The 19213-nt window shown below is 40.2% G+C and overlaps 2 protein-coding genes across 10 annotated transcripts in view; one reads left to right on the forward strand and one right to left on the reverse strand.

Annotated features, from left to right (window-relative positions):
• ESR1 (estrogen receptor 1) overlaps window positions 1-5004 on the forward strand; it is a 158710-nt gene extending 153706 nt beyond the window's left edge. Inside the window, 1 exon segment of the mRNA XM_010707191.4 lies at window positions 2-5004. Within this exon segment, the coding sequence (XP_010705493.3) occupies window positions 2-42 (41 nt within the window). The 3' untranslated portion in view covers window positions 43-5004.
• Window positions 5005-6398: 1394 nt separating this feature from the next.
• SYNE1 (spectrin repeat containing nuclear envelope protein 1) overlaps window positions 6399-19213 on the reverse strand; it is a 295330-nt gene continuing 282515 nt past the window's right edge. For 8 of the 9 annotated variants that reach the window (XM_085217048.1, XM_085217047.1, XM_085217052.1 and 5 more), the window contains one exon: window positions 6399-18488. In XM_085217048.1, the coding sequence (XP_085073174.1) occupies window positions 18248-18488 (241 nt within the window). In that variant the 3' untranslated portion in view covers window positions 6399-18247. The remainder of the gene's footprint in view (window positions 18489-19213) is intronic. The other variant, XM_085217049.1, reaches the window with a different exon arrangement.

A 19213-nucleotide genomic window follows, 5' to 3' on the forward strand; every position in this document is an offset into this window, starting at 1 on the left:
GAGTATGCAGAATACAATATAAACAAAAGTCAGCGTATATAATGGTATGAGAAACCCAGCAGCGTACTACCTAGCTCATGCTTCATTTCATCTATGGAGCCATGTATGTCAACACTCCAGTGACATCAGCCACCTGTATTTTCCATTTGAGTGTTTGTCAAGCACTTGCCTAAATTGATTGCTTATTCTAAATGAAAGACGATTCATTGCTAATGGACAGCTAGCAAGGATTGTCAGGCTAACTTAATTTGAAATTTGCAGTGTTTTAATCTACTTTTAAATGCGGGTTGGCTAAGTCCTGTAACATTTGTTTTGCCATAATTTAATAGGCCATAACACCTATGCATATTTGTATCTTCCCGAGTGGGAGCCTTTCTTGGTATCCACCCCAAATTCTGAGCCCTTTTAGTCCTTGAGTTGCCTGAAACTTCGAAGCTGTTTGGTTGACTCTGGATGACTTTTTGTGAGGGATAACAGGAAGCTGATTGGCATCATAGTGTGCCACAGTGAAACTGCAATTCACTGAATTGCCTTTATAGTTTGGTTAGATTTCTGCCTTCCTTCTTCCTCAATTGGAAGAAGGCTCTTCATATCGAAAAAATACTGTTTTGCAGACAGCTGCTTTTCAAGATCATACTGACCAAACTCTTAGATCCTCTTATCCTAGCCCTTAGCTAAATTACATTGTGTGCATCCTGTCTTGTCTGATCCTAGAAAATACGATTCTGTTGCTTGGCTGTGTGTAAATCATGGGCAATACGGCAAGCAGAGATAACATGGAGAATAGGTCTTAAATCAGACCTGGTGATTACAGAAATCATCATGCCTGGAAAACAAAACCAAAAATCCATGCCTTCTAACACATACACAAACCAAAGCTATTTTATGAAATATCTTTCCCTCTCCTTTGCTTTGCTGTGCTACAAACTAAGAGATGAGGATACCAGTGTAAGACTGGCACAGCAGGGTGGGATGATCGCATTCATGGCAGTCTTGCCTAACGAGACTGGGGAGGGCTGCGATCAGAGCCTGTGCAACAGGTTTTGCACTATCTATCTTGCTTTTCTTCGGCTCTCATTGGAGCAAACTCAAAGGTCACTGTTAATATGCACCTCATTTGTGGCACCAGAACGGGGCAGTATGCCTCAGATATGGTGAAGACTTCAGAACTGCACATCCAGGGTGCATCTGGCTTTCTCCATACAAGTGTGTAATCGTTTTTCATGCAGGTTAGTTGGATTCTGCAGAACAACCATAAATATACAAAAGGTCCACTGACAGCAAGAATTTCAGCAGCTTATGAAGGAGAGACACTGAAGAAAAAGACCAACTTGTCCATTGTATAAACTGTCCAAAATGGGCATTTGTGCTGCTGTTTAACTGCCTTTAATGCTAGAAAATCAAACATCACAGAATATTGCTGGGTACTGGAATCTGATTATTATATTTTGCAGGGATGCTTTATTTGTTTAATGACAACCTTTGCCTGTGCTACCTGCACACCTTTCATGTGCAATTTGGGAGTTAGCCCAGACCAGGGACTATTTCAGTAGCTGGTTGGAAATGACCACCTGTAAGTAAGGAAGTTCAGTACACATGTATAGGCTGCTTCTTAGCAGCTGGCCACAGCGCCATAGGAGGGTTTGGGGATGCTTCTTTTAGCCTTTATGTTAGGTCATGCTGATTGTAATATCCTGTGACTGAATATAGGAAATAGTGCAACCAATGCGGTACAGGAGTGCCTATGTCTAACCGTGCTCACTGTTAAACAAGCAGTGTCTTTGTTCAGTGGGTTTCAGTTATTACAAAGCAATTATGAAGAAAGTAAGGCATAGGATGAGTTTGAGCTCCGCATCAAGGATCCAATTCTTTAATGAGTGTACATAATATTGTCCATAACAGTCTCATGTACATACCTGAAGATACGCACAGTTTAGAAATCTAATGATAAATGCTACTTACATGTTGGAGATGATTCCTTGAAAACTGTGCAAACGTGAATGTGTGAAGCAGTCACTGTAAGTACATAGGCCTTTTATTGATACGTATTGTAGTGTCATTTTTTTTTTCTGAACATGCTGAAGGAGTTGTATTTTTGTGTATTCATTAAGAGTACGTATGAGTGCATGTGTGCAAATTTGGTACCTAAGGGCATTTGGAAGGTTTTAAAATGCCTTTAAAGAAAATACAGTTTTTCACAGTTAGTAGATGCTTTTTGAACGTGTTGGAAAAATCATGAATGCTCTCATATGAGTGCAGGTTAAAATTTGAGTGGAACACAGGAATTCCTGTAGACACATTTCTGTGCTTACACCATCATTATTTACTTGCAGCCTTGTGCTACAAAGTTTCAGTGCTCTATGTGCAGCTTGTGTGTTCTATATGACAAGCCACAAAGATCAAGCTTGTGGCTCAGCATCTGCTAAGCAAGTTGTTTTAAATAAATGTCACCCCTCCTACAACCCAAAAAAATGTACTGCATCAAATCAAATGTGAATCTGGCCTAGAAGAAGAAAATAGTTGATGGAAAGCAATTCACAAAAAGGGCCAGATTCTGATGATTCTCCATAGGTTAAGTATCATTGATCTCTACAGATTGTCCCAGCAAAACTGGGCAAGTGTGATTTGAAGTGGTATGCAGCAGATTGAAAGGTATCAAATTGTGGCCCAGAACATGGGAAATAATATGTCAGTTCACAGTCATAATCACAAATGCTCTCCTAGGCTCAGCCCTGGCAGTGAAATCATTTAGAGTCAATTCGTCCTCCCACACCTTGGTGACAACTGTTAAGGGCACCCAAAAAAGAAAAACAATAATTTCCAGTGATGCTTTTACTTAGCTTGGGGCAGTCTCAGGATCCATGTCTTTAACTTGTTGATGATCTTTTATTTGAAGTAGCACCTTAATGAATATAGTAACCTTCACACAATTATCTGAAAAGACAATTGTCCTCATATCAGACTGTTGAATGTAGCTATTCAATAAATTAAAGTCTATTATATAAAAGTGGTAGCTTTTTCATATGGAATTCCAAATTATGCTCTCATGTATGCAGACAATTGTGCCTGACATTCAATAATTTCACAGGATGGTATTTTATGTGTGTATATATACATATCTCTATATATACATAAATGCTTTATATTTGCAGCTGACAAGCCAGTACTACCTTGAATACCTGGTGCTGGATATTAAACAAAAATATGTATAGCAAGTTTAAAAAAAAGAAAAAGAATTTAAAGAAAACTACTCAAGGCAGCTAATAATGCTTTTACCAAAATGTTCATAGAGATGTCTCTTGACAGCTAATGAAATAATTATTTTATAATGTTTATATATGGATTTAAAAAAAAAAAAAGAACAAACAGAAAACAAACAACAACAACAACAAAAAAAAACCAACAAAAAACAACCAAACACCTAGAATCATAGGCAATGTAATACCAGCATAAGCCAGAAATAGAACCCTATGAACCAGCTTTGCTTGAGAATATGGTTGTTGTTCCTAAAAAATTACCAAAAACTATGGAGGCAGGAGAGGACACAGCACCCAGTGGAGTCTGACTTTCCAACAATATGTAAAAGCTATTCTGGTTTGTAATGGTTCGAGCCATGTCTCGATCTTGCAGACTTTGTCTCAGGTAAAACTGTCAGTTGGGGCAGTAGAATTTGTACTGGGGTAAATTATTTTAATGAGGGTTTCTTGGTGCGTGTTCATGATAAATTTTCTGTTATGTTTCAGTGATATATCTTGAATATTTTTTCTCCTGTACACTAAGGTGTTTAATAGTTTAACACTATATTAACTAAAGTAAAAAAAAGAACCGAGCTCCCAAGGATATTGCAAGGACTGTTCAGCAAGTTGCTGCAATTGAAACTGAAAAAAATAAAAATAAAAAAAAAAGAAGAGATAAAAACCTCAACCCTTTCAGACCATCCCAAAAAACAGGTTTTTAGTGGAGCCCTTATCTGTCCCAGCTGAGGCTGACTGATTCCTTAGGAGCTGAGCCAAATGTTTAAAATTAAACAAACTACCAGCAAAGTAAAAATTCTGCCTCACTATGGTCTGAGTCTTACCACAGGCTTTGGTAGGAATATGACAAGCCTCTCTTTTATATATATCCTGCTTTAAAACTAGAATGCAACACAACCTAAAGCTAATGGAATTTTGTATATAAGGCATTCTCAGTTGAACTTTTATGCAAAATGAATTTCTTTCTCTGAATGAAGGGATGGCCTTTTACAATGCTACCTACAACTGCAGTATAGCTTTACAGATTATATAAATTTGGCATATGTGAAAGGAAAAGTCATGTAAACAATCATATTGTAATATGAACCAGACTTTACTGCCACCTGCAACTACAGCATAATCTCAAATTGATCTGAGAATTGACATTAATATCCTGCTTTTTCTACTTGCAATATCTTTCATCTTTCAAATGTAAATAGCCTTATTTTATTTTGCACTGTGTTTAAAAAATAAAAAGCTAAAAAAAAACACAAAAAACTTCTGCATTCAAATGTGCCTAAAAAACTAAAATAATAATTAAAAAAAAAAGTATATGCTGCCATCTTGCAAATTCGTATGCTCTGTACTCCTGTGTGCCTATAATTAGAAGTCTGTTTCTTTAGAAAGTGCCCACTGGAAAATGAAGAGATAGACTGCTAGTTTTGAGACTTTAATTAACAAGCCACTTTATGTATCACCTTATTGTATATACTATAAAACAGATGCTTTTGTGTGCACTATGTAGTCCTTCAATGGAAAGTCCTTTATTTGGTATAGACTCAGCTGCCATAATGTATTTGTTGAAGTATTCTGTTCTTTCACTGATGCATATAAAATTATTCATGTCTTTGTTTTGGTGAGTTTTATTTCTTTGTTTTGCACCTAAATGTTCCAAAGAGTCTAAATGAAAAATCTGATAGGCTACCCAGTTGGTGCAAGATTTTTATCAATGTATTTGATGTTGAAATAAATAATTAACCAGAGCAATTTATTTCATTTGTTATCTTTTGCATAGTTTTTTTAAAAAAAGTTATTTTTATTTTAATTTTTTCTCCCCAGAAACACAGGGTTGAGAGCTTATGGCTCAGAATAAAAGCGAAGGCCTATAAGACTGATATTATTGTGGGAGTCTGCTACAGACCACCCAGCCAGGATGAAGAGGTGGACAAGATGCTTTATAGACAATTGGGTGAGGTCTCAAGGTCTCTCCCCCTTGTTCTTGTGGGGAACTTCAACTTCTCAGATATCTGCTGGATTTATAATACAGCAGATAGGGAACAGACCCGGAGGTTCCTAGAGTGTGTGGGAGATAACTTCCTGACATAGCTGGTAAAGGAGCCAACAAGGAGAAACAAAATCCTGGACCTGCTATTTGTTAACAGAGAAGGTCTTGTGGGGGATGTTAAGGTTGGAGGCTGTCTGGGGCATGGTGATCATGAGATGCTAGATTTCTCGGTCCTTGAACCACAGAGGGGAGTCAGCAGAGCTGCCACCTTGGACTTCCAGAGGGCAGACTTTAATCTCTTTAGGACCATGGTTGAGAGGGTCCTTTCAGAGGTAGTTTTGGAGAGCGTGGGAGCCCAGGAAGGCTGGGAATACTTTAAGGAAGTTAATTTAAAGGTGCAGAAGCTGACCATCCCCAAGTCACGGAATATGAGCCCATGGGCAAGGAGATTGGACTGGCTGAAGGGAGACCTTTGGCTGGAACTCAAGAACAAAAGGAAAGTTTATGGTCTCTGGAAGAGTGGGCAAGCTACTTATGATGATTACAGGTACACAGTGAAGCTGTGCAGGGAGAAAATTAGAAAAGCCAAAGCCCAGCTAGAATTGAATTTGGCCAATAAGGTAAAGGACAACAATAAGTATTTCTATAAATGCATCAACAGCAAGAGGAGGGCTAGGGAGAATCTGCATCCCTTGTTGGACAGTGAGGGCAACTTGGTGACCAAGGATCAGGATAAGGTTGAGGTACTTTATGCTTTCTTTGCCTCAGTCTTTAATAGTAAGACTTGTTACTCCCTGTGAACACAGACCCCTGTGCAGGTAGATAGAGATGGGGAACAGAGTAGGCCCTGCGTGATCCATGGTGAGATGGTTTTGGACCTGCTCTGAAGTCCATGGGGCCGGATGGATTGCACCCTAGAGTGCTGAGAGAATTGGTGGATGTGGTTGCCAAGCCTCTCTCTATCATTCTTCAGCAGTTCTGGCTAACGGAGGATGTCCCGGTGGACTGGAGACTTGCAAATATGACGCCCATCTTCAAAAAGGGCTGGAAAGATGATCCTGGTAGCTAGACATATCAGTCTCACCTCAGTGTGGGGGAAGGATATGGAATGGATAATCTCGGAAGCCATTGTGATAGAATCAACTAAACTACAACAGAAGTGAATATAAATGAAAGACACCTTTAATGACACAAAAACTCTCTAAAATTTACCTTACCCTGTAAATTATTCTCAGAATTATATTGGGTCTTTGCAAAGAACCAAGCCACTAATTTACAGCATTTACATACTTATTGAGGCATATCAATACTTATATACATCTATCAATATTATAGAGAGTATACAGCTTCTATATTGACTTTTTTTCCCATCTGTTTTCTGTTCTGTGCTGGTTCTGAGTGGGATTATCACTCAGTGAATTCAGTGAGTTCCAGTTCCAAAGCAATTGTGAAAAAAGTGAGGCATAGGATGAGTTTGTGCTCTGCACCAAAGATACAAGTCTTTAGTGAGTGTACACGATAATGTCCATAACAGTCTCATGTACATATCTGAGGATATGCACAGTTTAGAAGTCTAATGATAGATGCTACCTACATGTTGGAGAAGATTCCTTGAAAACTGTGCAAATGTGAATATATGAAGCAGTCATTGGTCTAATCTACAAAAGCAACTAGACAAAAGAATACTTCACAAAATCGAAGACTTGTCATTCCTAAATAAAAATCAACCAACTACAGTATGAGCATACTTACAGCTGCCAAAATGATAACAGTTTAAAGAACCAAGATAGTGCATAATAAATGAGATTAAGAAGTCCTCTATTCCTCTCATTCCAGAGAACAGTGTGACCATACAGAGACACAGAACTGTCTGGTCCACTCCTGACCTAGAGCTAGCTCACCAACTGAGATGTCAACATGCTCAGATCCACCAGAGGAAGAACTTAACAGGAAAAGGGCCTCTGCTCTCAGGAGCTGGGCACATTTCCCCAGCCAGGAGCCAGTGATGTCAATTGAGAAATTATGCCACAATGAGAATTTTCAGTTTGGTTGTTTCACTGCAGGCCTCTTAGAGCTGAAATTCATGTCTCATCATTACTGAGACATGAACTTTTCTTCTCTCTGTATATACGTGAGCCCTTGCAGAACAGCTGCCTTCCCAAACGCTGTTCCCTCAGTGGAGCCCATGAACATGCACACAGTCATTTGCAGGGGGCTCCCCACCACATGCTTACTTTCTTTCTTTCCAAACATGCAAATGATGCATGTCTTGTTCTTGCATGTTTTGTTCTATTTAAGTAATTAGAAAGGTATGGAGTAGTTAATGTATAACTGTAGAACTTACCTGATAGTTTTTACTTTTCTGTTAGTTAAGGCAATCTCCTTGTTTGCAGTAAACTGAATATCAGTTTATTCACAGGCTACAACATGGTGCTCTCTGTCAGTGGCACTCTCCCTCTGTAACAAAAACCTTACGACTATGCTGCACAGCTGTTCCACTACAGTCAGTCAGTACAGAGCATGAAGCAAATAAAACAAACAAACAAAATAAATACATTTAATTATACCATGTTGCAACTGTTATTCTTCAAAATTAGATGATTAATTTCTTTTTTTTTTTTTTTCATCGAGATACTCCTACATTAAAAACCCCATGGAGAAGCTCGTAGGCTGGCTAAGTCTTGTATCTCTGCTCTGTACTATGTTTATCTCCACTAGCCAAACAATGAAGAGGAAATAAAAATCCAAACGTAAAATAAGACATATCAGCATGTGCACAGAGAAGGAATGTTCACAGAAGAGCACTGCTTGCATGATCTGTTCTATGCTCAGCCGGGCTCCCATTATTGTCATTCACTGTGACATCCTGCAGATACAGAAGACCAAATGTAAAAATTTACATAAAGTCTTCAGGAAAACTGAACATCAAAATAATATTTGACACTCATATGAGGAGAGGCAAGCCTAACCTGCTCTCATGTCCCTATAAGAGCTGTGTGCTGCAGTATTTAGGTGTCAATCTGCAATGCTTTCATTTCTGCTGCATGTGGGTGATGATATAAAATTTATCTTCTGTTTTTCATCCCTACAAATTTGTGCACCATTCCAGTATGTTACTGTATCAAACTGCTGAAAAATGTGCATTTCAGCCAGACTTTCAGTAAATGTTTGTAAGACATTTGGCTCTAGTACACACAAAGGCTGAATGCTCTGTTCTAAGGCAGAAAGATTTGCACCTTGTCAGCTGTCTCTCTTGTTTTCTACTCACGTCCTGAGATTTTGTTGTCCACAGAAAGGTGAAACAAGTGCATTATATGCATTATACTCTACAGGTGAGCAAGAAATTGTACCCATCAGCTCTTTTATGGTACGGTACATAAAAGCCTGAAAACTCCAAAAATGCTTACGAGTTTTAGACATTCACATGAAAACAGAGAAGGTTGAGTTCCAGTCTGCCTTTGTAGGATTATTTTTCACTTATATTTAACCTAAAAATCAGAAAAGAGTCTTCAGCTCTACAATTACTTCTTTGTACCTCAACCACAGTCTACAGAATCATGCTTTTTTCTAGTGCTTTTTTTTTCCCCACTGCTTTACCCCATGGTTTGCACACTTGGTTGCACAATACTTTGAGTTTTACAGAAGGAGTTCAAATTGAATTACAGCCATGTGGCTTAACCTGCAGTGCAATGGTCAGGAGACCTTGATACAATGGCTTGAAATATTTACAAAGAGAATAATACAAATAGAAATCTCCCACTTGCTTTTGAGCACTCTCATAAAAGGTGGACCCTGGTAGCTTTCCTCTTTCTAAAAACAGTGGAATGAAAAAAACCACAACACTTTAATATAATCAGTCTTGCAGGAATTACATGCCTGACCTGAGTAGCCTCTGTGTACACTTCATCTACATCTGCACCATCCCAGAGGGAGACAGGCTCACTGGTTCACATCTCTTCTCCCAAGACACTTCTGATACAGAAAATGGACAACACTTTCCTAAAATCTCCCTACTTTTCCAAAAACTAAACATGTCATTGTTTTATTCAGATCTCACTGAGATCAGATCTGTATTACACCTCAGGTCTTTAAATAGGTTTTTACTCAGCCAAGCAGTTTTGACCATTTCTATTTCTGAACACTATATTAAGTAAACAATAAAAGTCACAGCTGGCCGGTTCCTGTCTGCTTTCAGAGCAATTATTTAATATAATTCAGATTCCTATCACTTAACCAGGATTTGATCTATTACTAGTCTTCAGTGCTTAAGCTTGCAGTTACTCATTTTCTTTTATCTTGTTTCACAGATTTTTGGGAAGAGAAATTAATCCCCTAAAGCATTCCCATATAATGCTTTATTGTGGAATATTTTTGGAATATTCCAAAACTCTTAACATTATAAAAACAAACACAACTTCTCCCAAATACAGGTTTTTCATTTTTGTGTCACAGAATTTAGAATCATTTGAATTGGAAGGTACCCTTTAAAGGTCATCTATTCCAACTCCCCTGCAATGAACAGACAACTCAGGTTGCTCAGAGCCCCTCCACTGTGACTTTGAATGTCTCTAGGAACAAGGCATCTACCACCTCTCTGGGCAACCTGTTCCAGTCCTTCACAACCCTTATTAAAAAAACACACACAAAAAACCCACTTCCTTATATCCAGTCTAAATCTCCCCCTTTTTTGTTTTAAACCATTTTGTCTTCATAACAAGACCCAGTTCTAAGTCTAATTATGGCCAAATAACACAATAACAGAATTCAGTTTGCAGCAGTGCATTTCACAACATTGCTGCCAAGGTTAGAAATAGCTAGCCAGTACCCGGACTAGTGAGGTGATATCAAGGTTATTGGACAGAAGTCTTGTGTATGGAAACCTCTTTTCTCCAAAACCAAAACATAAATACTCCCTTTCTTCCAGATCTCCCACTCCCCAGTGTAGGCAACAACTTCTTCAGGTGAATTCTGCAACTGACTGCTGCAAGAGCTGTACAATTTTATCATCAAGCTACCCAACTTAAACACAAACCTTACATCACCGTGGCGCCTCCTGCTCTTTTGCTTTCCTAAATCCATTGCTTTAAGTATCATATTAAACATGGGAATCACAAGTAAGCATGAATGTTGCCACTCTGTTTTACTTCTTTCCTACCTTCATTTCTGTACTTTCTTACAATTTTTTTTCCATCTCTTGCTTACAACATGTATTTCTTCTTAACTCCACTCTTATTTCCCAGGATCTTCCTACACTCTCTAAATCCTGATAGCATCTGTGGTTTGAAGACCATGAGCAATGTGTTTCTTTATGCCTTGAAAACACACTCATGACAATGATCATGCTGAGAGATGCTATCAGTTATAAACAGATTTCTCAATCACAAAAAGCACAAGACTCTGAGGGCTGGGGATGACTGTTCATGTGACAACCACAGCTAGTTTGTCCTTGTTTAATAGGCACCTCTAGAAGTAAGCTTTAAGGAAGGAGAAGGCCAGACTGAAGGTATTGAGGTGTTTACAGGGGACCTGGAAGGGCAGCAAACCAGTGAAAATAGACTACTGATCTGCTGCAGACCGAATCATAGAATCACTCAGGTTGGAAAAGACCTTAAAGATCATCGAATCCAACCACAACCTAACCATACTATCCCAACAACCCTCCACTAAATCTTGCCCCTGAGCACCGCATCCAAACATCCATTCTAAACCCATCCAGGGATGGTGACTCAACCAACTCCCTGGGGAGCCCATTCCAGTGCTTAACAAACCTTTCTGTAAATAAGTGTTTCCAGATATCCAATCTAAACTTGCCCTGATGCAAACTTAAGGCCACTTCCCCTCATCCTGTCACCTGTCACCAGTGAGAAGAGACGAACCCCACTCTCACTGTAAGCACCTTTCAGGTATTGGAAGAGAGCAATAAGGTCTCCCCTCAGCCTCCTTTTCCCCAGACTAAACAACCCTAGATCCTTCAGTCTCTCCTCAAGAGCATATTCTCCAAGCCCTCCACAAGCCTTGTTGCCCTTCTTTGGGCAAGAAGCTGTTAACACTGATGGAACAGGGCACAGACATAGTGAAGATGATGTCTTGGTATTATCATTCAGTGAGGAGTTACTAAGCTACGAGTTTATGCCTTTAAACACCCTCTAGTTATGAGGCAACTTTAAGGCTTTAAGTTAGTAAGCAGGGTTCACAGCTGCAAGATTCATCAAGCTGCAACAACGATTACACCTCAAAAGCAGTCTTTGCATATTCAAATAGTAGAGAGGTGCTGAGTGGTGCAGTTGATACATTAGAAGGAGGGGATGCCATCCAGGGGGATGTGGAAGGGCTCTAAAAGTGGGCACATGAGAATCTAATGATATTCAGCAAGGCATGTACAAGGTGTTACACTTGAGTCAGGACAATCCTAGATAAGAACACAGGCAGGGAGAAGAACTCACTGACAGCAACCCTATGGAGAAGGACACAGGGAACCTGATAGACAAAAAGCTGTACATGAACCAGCAGTGTGATCTTGAAGCCCAGAAGGCCTCCTGTATGCTGGGCTGCATCAACAGAGGAGTGGCCAGCTCATGAGGCCACATCCTATGTCATGCGTCCACGCCTTGGGCCCACAACCCAATAAAGATATGGAGCTGCTGCAATGGGTCCAGATGAGAGCCACAGTGATTATCAGAAGGCTAAAGCTCCTCTCTTATGAAGAAAAGCTTTGGGAGTCAAAATGCCAAGAAGAAATTATTTACTTACTATATTGATGAGGCACTGACACAGGCTGCCTCAAGAAACACCTGAAGGTGTTCAGGATCAGGTTGGATGGTGCCCTGGACAGCCTGATTTGGTGGGTAGCAGCCCTTCGCATTGCAGGGGATTGGAACTGGATAATCTTTAAGGTTCCCTCTAACCTAAGCTATTCTACAATTCTATGAATAGACAATGGGACAAAAGATAATTTAGCTGCTGTTTGCCAAGATGCAGAGTCTACATCAATTTCATTTTCTCCAGGCTTGAACACTCTGCCTACTGTAAGTGAAGATCAGATTTGAGTCCATCTAAAGAACCTGAAGGTGAACAAGTCCATAGCACCCAATGAGATTTACCCATGGGTTCTGAGAGAACTGGCAGATGAAGTTGCCAAGCAATAATCCATAATATTTGAAAGGTCATGGCAGTCTGGTGAACTTCCTACTAATTGGAGAAGGGGAAAGATAACCCCCATTTTCAAGAAGGAGAAAAAAGAAGATCCAGGGAACTTCAGGCCAATCAGTCTCTCTTCCAGCAAGATCATGGAGCAGATCCTCCCAAAGGCACATGCAAAATAAAAATGGGGTTATTGGTGGTAAACAACATGGCTACATCAAGAGCACGTCATGCTTGACAAATTTGGTTGGCCTTTTATGACTGAGTAACAGTGTCAGTGGATAAAGGAAGAGCAACTGATGTCATCTACCTGGACTTGTGCAAAGCATTTTACACTGTCCTGCCTGACGTTCTGGTGCTAAATTGGAGGAAAAATGGATTTGATAGATTGATCATTCGCTGGATAAGGAATTGGATGGATGGTTGCACTCACAGAGTTGCAGTCAAGGGCTCAGTGTGTAAGCAGCGACCAGTGATGAGAGGTGTTCCTCAGGGATTTGTGCTGGGACTGGTGTTAACATCTTTGTAAGTGAAACGGACAGTGAGATCAAATGCACCCTCAGCAAGTTTGCAACAACACCAAGCTGAGTGGTGCAGTTGGGACACTAGAGGGAAGAGATGCTATCCAGAAGGACCTGGACAGGCTTGAGAGGTGGACCCATGCCAGTTCTACAAGGCCAAATACAAGGTCCTGAACCTGGGTTCAGGCAATCCCAACCACAGATGCAGGTTGGGTGGAGAATGGCTTGAGAGCAGCCCCGAGGAGAAGAATTTCATAGTGGCAGTTGATGAAAGATTCAACATGACTGGACAATACGCACTTGCAGCCCAGAAGACCAACTGTATCCTGGGTTGCATCAAGAGAACCATGATGAGCAGGTTGAGGGATGCAATCTTGCCCCTCTACTCTGCTCTCATGAGATCTCACCTGGAGTACTGCATCCTGTTCTGTGTCCCCCAATAGCAGGACATCAAGCTGTTGGAGCAGGTCCAGAGGAGGGCCACAAAGATGATCAAATGGCTAGAGTACCAGGACATGCTGAGAGCTGGTACTTTTGAGTCTAGAGGAGAGAAGGGTCCAGAGGGACCTTATAGCGGCCTTCCAGTACCTGTAGTGGGTCTACAGAAGACTAGGAGAGACGTTTTATAAGGGCATGTAGCGACAGGACAAAGGAAATGGTTTTAAATTGGAAGAGGGTAGATTTAGACTAGGTACAAGGAAGGAATTCTTACTGTGAAGATGAGACACTGGAACAAGTTTCCCAGTGAGGCTGTGAATGCCTCCTCCCTGGAAGCATTCAAGGCCAGGCCCAGTCTAAAGGGAAGGGAGGTTAGAACAAGATTATCTTAAAGATCCCTTCCATACCAAACCATTTTATGATTTTATGATATGGATGGTCCCAGATTTTGACAACTTCTTTATCACTTTCCCCCAGGTCTTGCAGCCAAGACTCAAAGCATGTTACCATAATTCAGTCCTGTCTATTTACAGATTCCAATCTGTAAATTGGTCGTCTGCTTTAGAAAGAGAGTAAATGACTGCAGACTAAAGGCAGGGCATTTTGAATACTAATATGTGCATTTCTTAAAAAACTTTTAAATCTAACTCCTGTAGGACAGCCTCCCAGTGAAATGGCTTCACCAGGAGAAGGTCATGCTCAACCAATCTGGTTGGCCTTCTATGATGGAGTGACAGCATTAGTGGACAAGGGAAAGGTGACCAATGTCATTTATCTGGACTTGAGCAAGGCCTTTGACATGGTCCCCCATTACATCTTTATCTCCAAATTGGAGGGATGTGGATTTGATGGGTGGATCACTCGATGGATAAGAAATTGGTCAAAAGGCCAGAAGGTGGTCATCAATGGTTCTAAGTCCTGGTGGAGGCCGGTAACAAGCGGCATCCTTCAGGGGTCTGTCTTGGGACCGATGCTCTTTAACATCTTTATCCATGACATCAATGACATAATCGAGTGCGCCCGCAGCAAGTTTGCTGACAACACCAAGCTGAGTGGTGCGGTTGACGTGGTATGGAAGGGATGCCATTCAGAGGGACCTCAACAGGCTTGAAAGGTGGGCCCGAGTGAACCTAATGAGGTTCAACACAGCAAAGTGCAGAGTTTTGCACTTGGGCCGGAGGAATCCCAGGTATCCATAGGAAAGAGCAGCCCTGCAGAGAAGGACGTGATAGATGAAAAGCTTAACATAAGCCAGCAGTGTGCCCTTGCAGCTCAGAAAGCAAATGGTATCCTGGGCTCCATCAGAAGAGAAGTGGCCAGCAGGGACAGGGAGGTGATTGTCCCCCTCTACTCTGCTCTTGTGAGGCTCCATCTGGAGTACTGTGTCCAGGTCTGGAGCCCCCAGTACAAGAGAGACAGCTGTAGGAGAGGGTCCAGAGGAGAGCCATGAACATGATCAGGAGACTGGAGCACTTCCGCTACGAAGACAGGCTGAGGGAGCTGGGCTTGTTCAGCCCGGAGAAAAGAAGGCTGTGGGGTGACCTCATTGCAGCCTTTCAATACCTAAAGGGAGCCTACAAACAGGAGGGGAATCAACTCTTTACAAGGGTAGATAACTGCAAAACAAGGGGAAATGGTTTTAAGTTGAGGGAAGGAAGATTTAGGTTTGATGTCAGGGGGAAGTTCTTTACGGAGAGAGTGGTGAGGTGCTGGAACAGGCTGCCCAGAGAGGTTGTGGATGCCCCATCCCTAGAGGTGTTCAAGGCCATATTGGAAGGGGCCCTGGGCAGCCTGGTGTAGTATTAAATGGGGAGGTTGGTGGCCCTGCATGTGGCAGGGGGGTTGGAGATTCATGATCTTTGAGGTCTCTTCCAATCCTAGTCATTCTGCGTGATTCTGTGATTCTGTGAAATAAAGATAGGCAGAAAGCAACCTCACCTCAGCAGGAAGACTCCTAGGCTGCAAAGTTGGCTAATGCCACAGGCTGTAATAATTGAAGATATTCTGGGAGTGCTTTTTTCCTCTAAACTTACTGCATTTCTGTAGTACACTATGTGGTTATCAACACATTTGCTGATGTCAACTGCCTTGCTTTGCAGTCTTCAAGTCACTGGTAGTCATTGGATAAAATGTGCTTTAATGGGAGCCTGTGAAATGCCTGGGCATTTGTTTCAGTTTCGACTGCTTCATGCCAGTTTTGAGGATCAATATCCAGTTCTGAAAAAGACACATTTGAAGTCATAATGGAATCAGATTGGGGGTGGGAAATTCCCTTTTGAGGAGCCTATTTCTCAAACCAATTTAAGTGGTCAGAAATTTTTTCTTCTGAAATCAAGGTGAATAACATAGGACTCAGACGATGGAGTAGAGGGAGATAAATGGAGTCTACAGAGAAATGAACTACAAGCAAAATGTAAGTAGATGAAACAGCAATACAGGCTGAAGGAGGAAACATGGAGAAGTGATGTAATTAATAATGGCAAAAAATGCAGAAACAGCTGTGACAGCTGACCAAAGGATTCAAATATCCCTGGGCAGTCAGCATGGAAAGAATTTTACATAAATATGTTCATCTGAACCAACATTACCTTTTCTCTTTTATACTAAATTCTTTAGCACAAAAATATTCTTCAAGGACAATAAACACAATAAGAAATCAAAACAATCAGGATGAAGTTGAGTACAATAAGTAAACTAATCAACAAGTAAAAAAAACACAATTCAGCTTCCCCCTATAGCCTCCACTAAGCAGGGCACCCTTTTTCATCCATTCTACAGTTTAGGTATGAGTTGCAGGGCAAGGGTGAGTCAAGGAGGTACACACTGGAAAATGGTCAACACCACCAACTAAAATAAGCCACAGTTCACACTGCTCCTCCATAAAGTGTAGAGCTTTGCCGCACTTTTTGCATCATTTTGCTGGCTGGAATTAGAGAGAGCTGTAGAGAAGGAAGATGCTGTGTCAAAATGTAAAAAATTCAGTTCTGAATGGGTCATATGTGCACATAATTAGAGATTTCAAAAAGCAGGGACTACAGAATGGCAAAGTAGCTGGCAAAAATCAAACATCAGACTGCAATTTAAACATGCCAGATGCTACCCTTTCTATTTTATGGTATAAAGTACTCTATTAATTGCACCAAAATCATTGAAACAAAACTTTTCCTTGTACTCTCCTCTTCCTCATAAACACCTGCCTTCAAACCTCATTGCCTCTCCTTCAGTTTTTAAATATCATAAGAAACAAACACAGGTCTCGCTTGTGATTTTTTTCCTGCTTCCTCCAGCAGATAAAGCTCTCTTCTATAGTTTGATAATCACAACTACCTTTTAGATAACATCTCCTTCCATGAGATCACAAACAATAGACTGGAAAACATGAATTGGAGGCAACCTTCTCAGTAAGTCAGCCTTTTCCATATAAATAATGCTTTCCTTTAAAAAAAAAAAAAAAAAGAAAAAAAAAGAAGCAGCAACCACTCAACAAAAACTCAGCAATCAAAACCACTGGCTGATGAAGGAATGTCTAAAGAATACAGAGATCTGGACAGAGATCTGGACTAACAGTTCTAAAGTAAGCTAACTATGAAGTTATTAATGTAGGTGCATTGATTACCATTCCCATAAGTTATTTTACCATAGAGAATGATATCAGAAAAGAGAGGAAAGGTCAATTTTATGAATCCTTATGCAAATAACAGCTCATTTTTATACTTTAAAAGTGTATTATTTATCTTTGTCTACTCAAATAGTGATTATAGACAGCATAACTTCTGAATATCAATGAAAGAAACTAAGACTGGAGAAGAATATATACTTGTATCAATCCAAGTCTAGGTCTCAGACACCAAAGATACCTTGTTGACATACAATATCCTTTCCAAGAAAATATTACACTCATCTGAAAAGGGAGCTTTAATTTGGGTCCTCTAAATGCTGTAGTTCAACTAGTATTACTCTACAGTAGATATAACACTTAGCCTTGTATATCACCACTTGAGATGTTATCCAGATGATCTTATTCTAACATATACTCAATACTGCTAATTTGTTACAGCATTTTTTTTAATTATTTTTAGAAGTGCAGCTATTTTTCTTTATATCATACATATCTCATTCTAAACTTAGAGGCTCTCATAGTTGTCCTTAAAAAGCATGTAGACAAAATATTTTATGGCATCTATCATAAATGCAAAGAAATCAATACAAACAAAACTTGACTTAGCAAACTGTACATACATAAATATGTTCTTTGTTTTTCAACTTGACATTCAACATTTTTCTTCATAAAACCTTTTATGATCTCATTTATTACATCCATTTTTTAAACCTTAAAAAAGTGCTTAATAGATTTACACCTTGTACACCCAAAGCAAAGGTTAGATCACCATGCCCAAAACAGAAATCACAGGGGATAATACACTACCATACAAGATCCTATACAATTGTATGTTTACAAATGCTCTAAAATTTCTTTAACACTGGCTATTTTGTATACTGTAGATACTGAGAGAGCAATTAACAAAGACAGGCTAATGGCTCATATAGAGCAGCACACAGGAAAGGATCTACAGTATCCAGTTCTCGGCTATGCATAGTACAGGGCCATGACCTGGGTATTAAGTGGCTAAAAGATCCAGAATGATGGACTGAAGAACATTTCCTCCCCAAATACATCACACCCTCCTTGGTGCCCAGGATGTGAATACTGAAACAATGCTACTCAGGTAATACGTTCTGCAGTTTGGAACTGATGGACTTATATGTTACTGAGTGCCAGTACAGAACGATACAGACACTGTGGTGGCAACAGCAGATATGTAAAGTTGCCACACTGAACACTGTCACTTTTTAAAACCACACTGCCTCCTGGCTATTACTCCAGCAAGATCACCTGCTGTCTCACAACTTCATAATGGAGGCGGACCATTCATGTATTTTAACATGGGATGGAAAGAGCGGGCAAAGTTGTTGGCCATTGTACAGCTGTAGTCCTCCTCAGTCATTGGAACCAGGCAAGCCAGCCCAATCAGGAGCAGCAAAAGGAGCTGTAGTGGCAGAGCAGCTCTGAGGACTCTGAGGAAGAAGGATGGGTGCTGCCATGCTGGCCCAGCCTCAGAAGGGGAGGAACCTGAGCCATCTCTTATGGACCTGAGAAAAGAAAACAGACAGGTGAGTAAAACATTGCTGCAGCAGAGGTTGCCCCTGGGTACTCAACTGTCCCTGAAGGCTGGTTTAGGATTTGTACACACTGACTGAAAATAGCAGAAGTTTTTTTCACTGAACATTCTATTTCTCCAACAGTCTTAAGAGATCTCATATTTCTGGACTGGATATGAAAACATCAAATAATCACTATAGAATGGTGAATAACGTGCCCCTTCATCAGTTATAGGGAAGACTCTCCACTTAGAGCACTGAGATATAGAAAATAAACATGCTTGTCACATATGTTCACTACACACTGACTAAAAAACAATCCTCCTCTTTTAAAATGGAAACTGCATTTGGTTTTCAGAAGTTTCTAAATTCATTTCCTTATATTCCTCAGTGTATAGTGAAATAAGATCTTAAGTCAATATTCAGTTAATTAATACACCAGTCTCCAGGCAGTAGAGATTCATTTTGTACGAAGTACATTGTATTTTGAATCTTGCACTGAATCAGCTGTTAAAATTTATTTGCTCAACTGACTAGATACTTTCACCATCTGAGTGATTTTCCCCTTCTGTCTATGGATGTGCGTGGCATACATCTATCATATGTCAATAGGAGACATTTCCAAACATTTCCAAAGGGACATTTCAATTTAGGCATAAAAATACAAGATATTTTTAATAAAAGACAAAGATACAAATTTCACATTTTCCCTTTTG

This window comes from Meleagris gallopavo, chromosome 2 (genome assembly GCF_905368555.1).
Source record: "Meleagris gallopavo chromosome 2, MGAL_WU_HG_1.1, whole genome shotgun sequence".
In the NCBI taxonomy this organism is placed as follows: domain Eukaryota; kingdom Metazoa; phylum Chordata; class Aves; order Galliformes; family Phasianidae; genus Meleagris; species Meleagris gallopavo.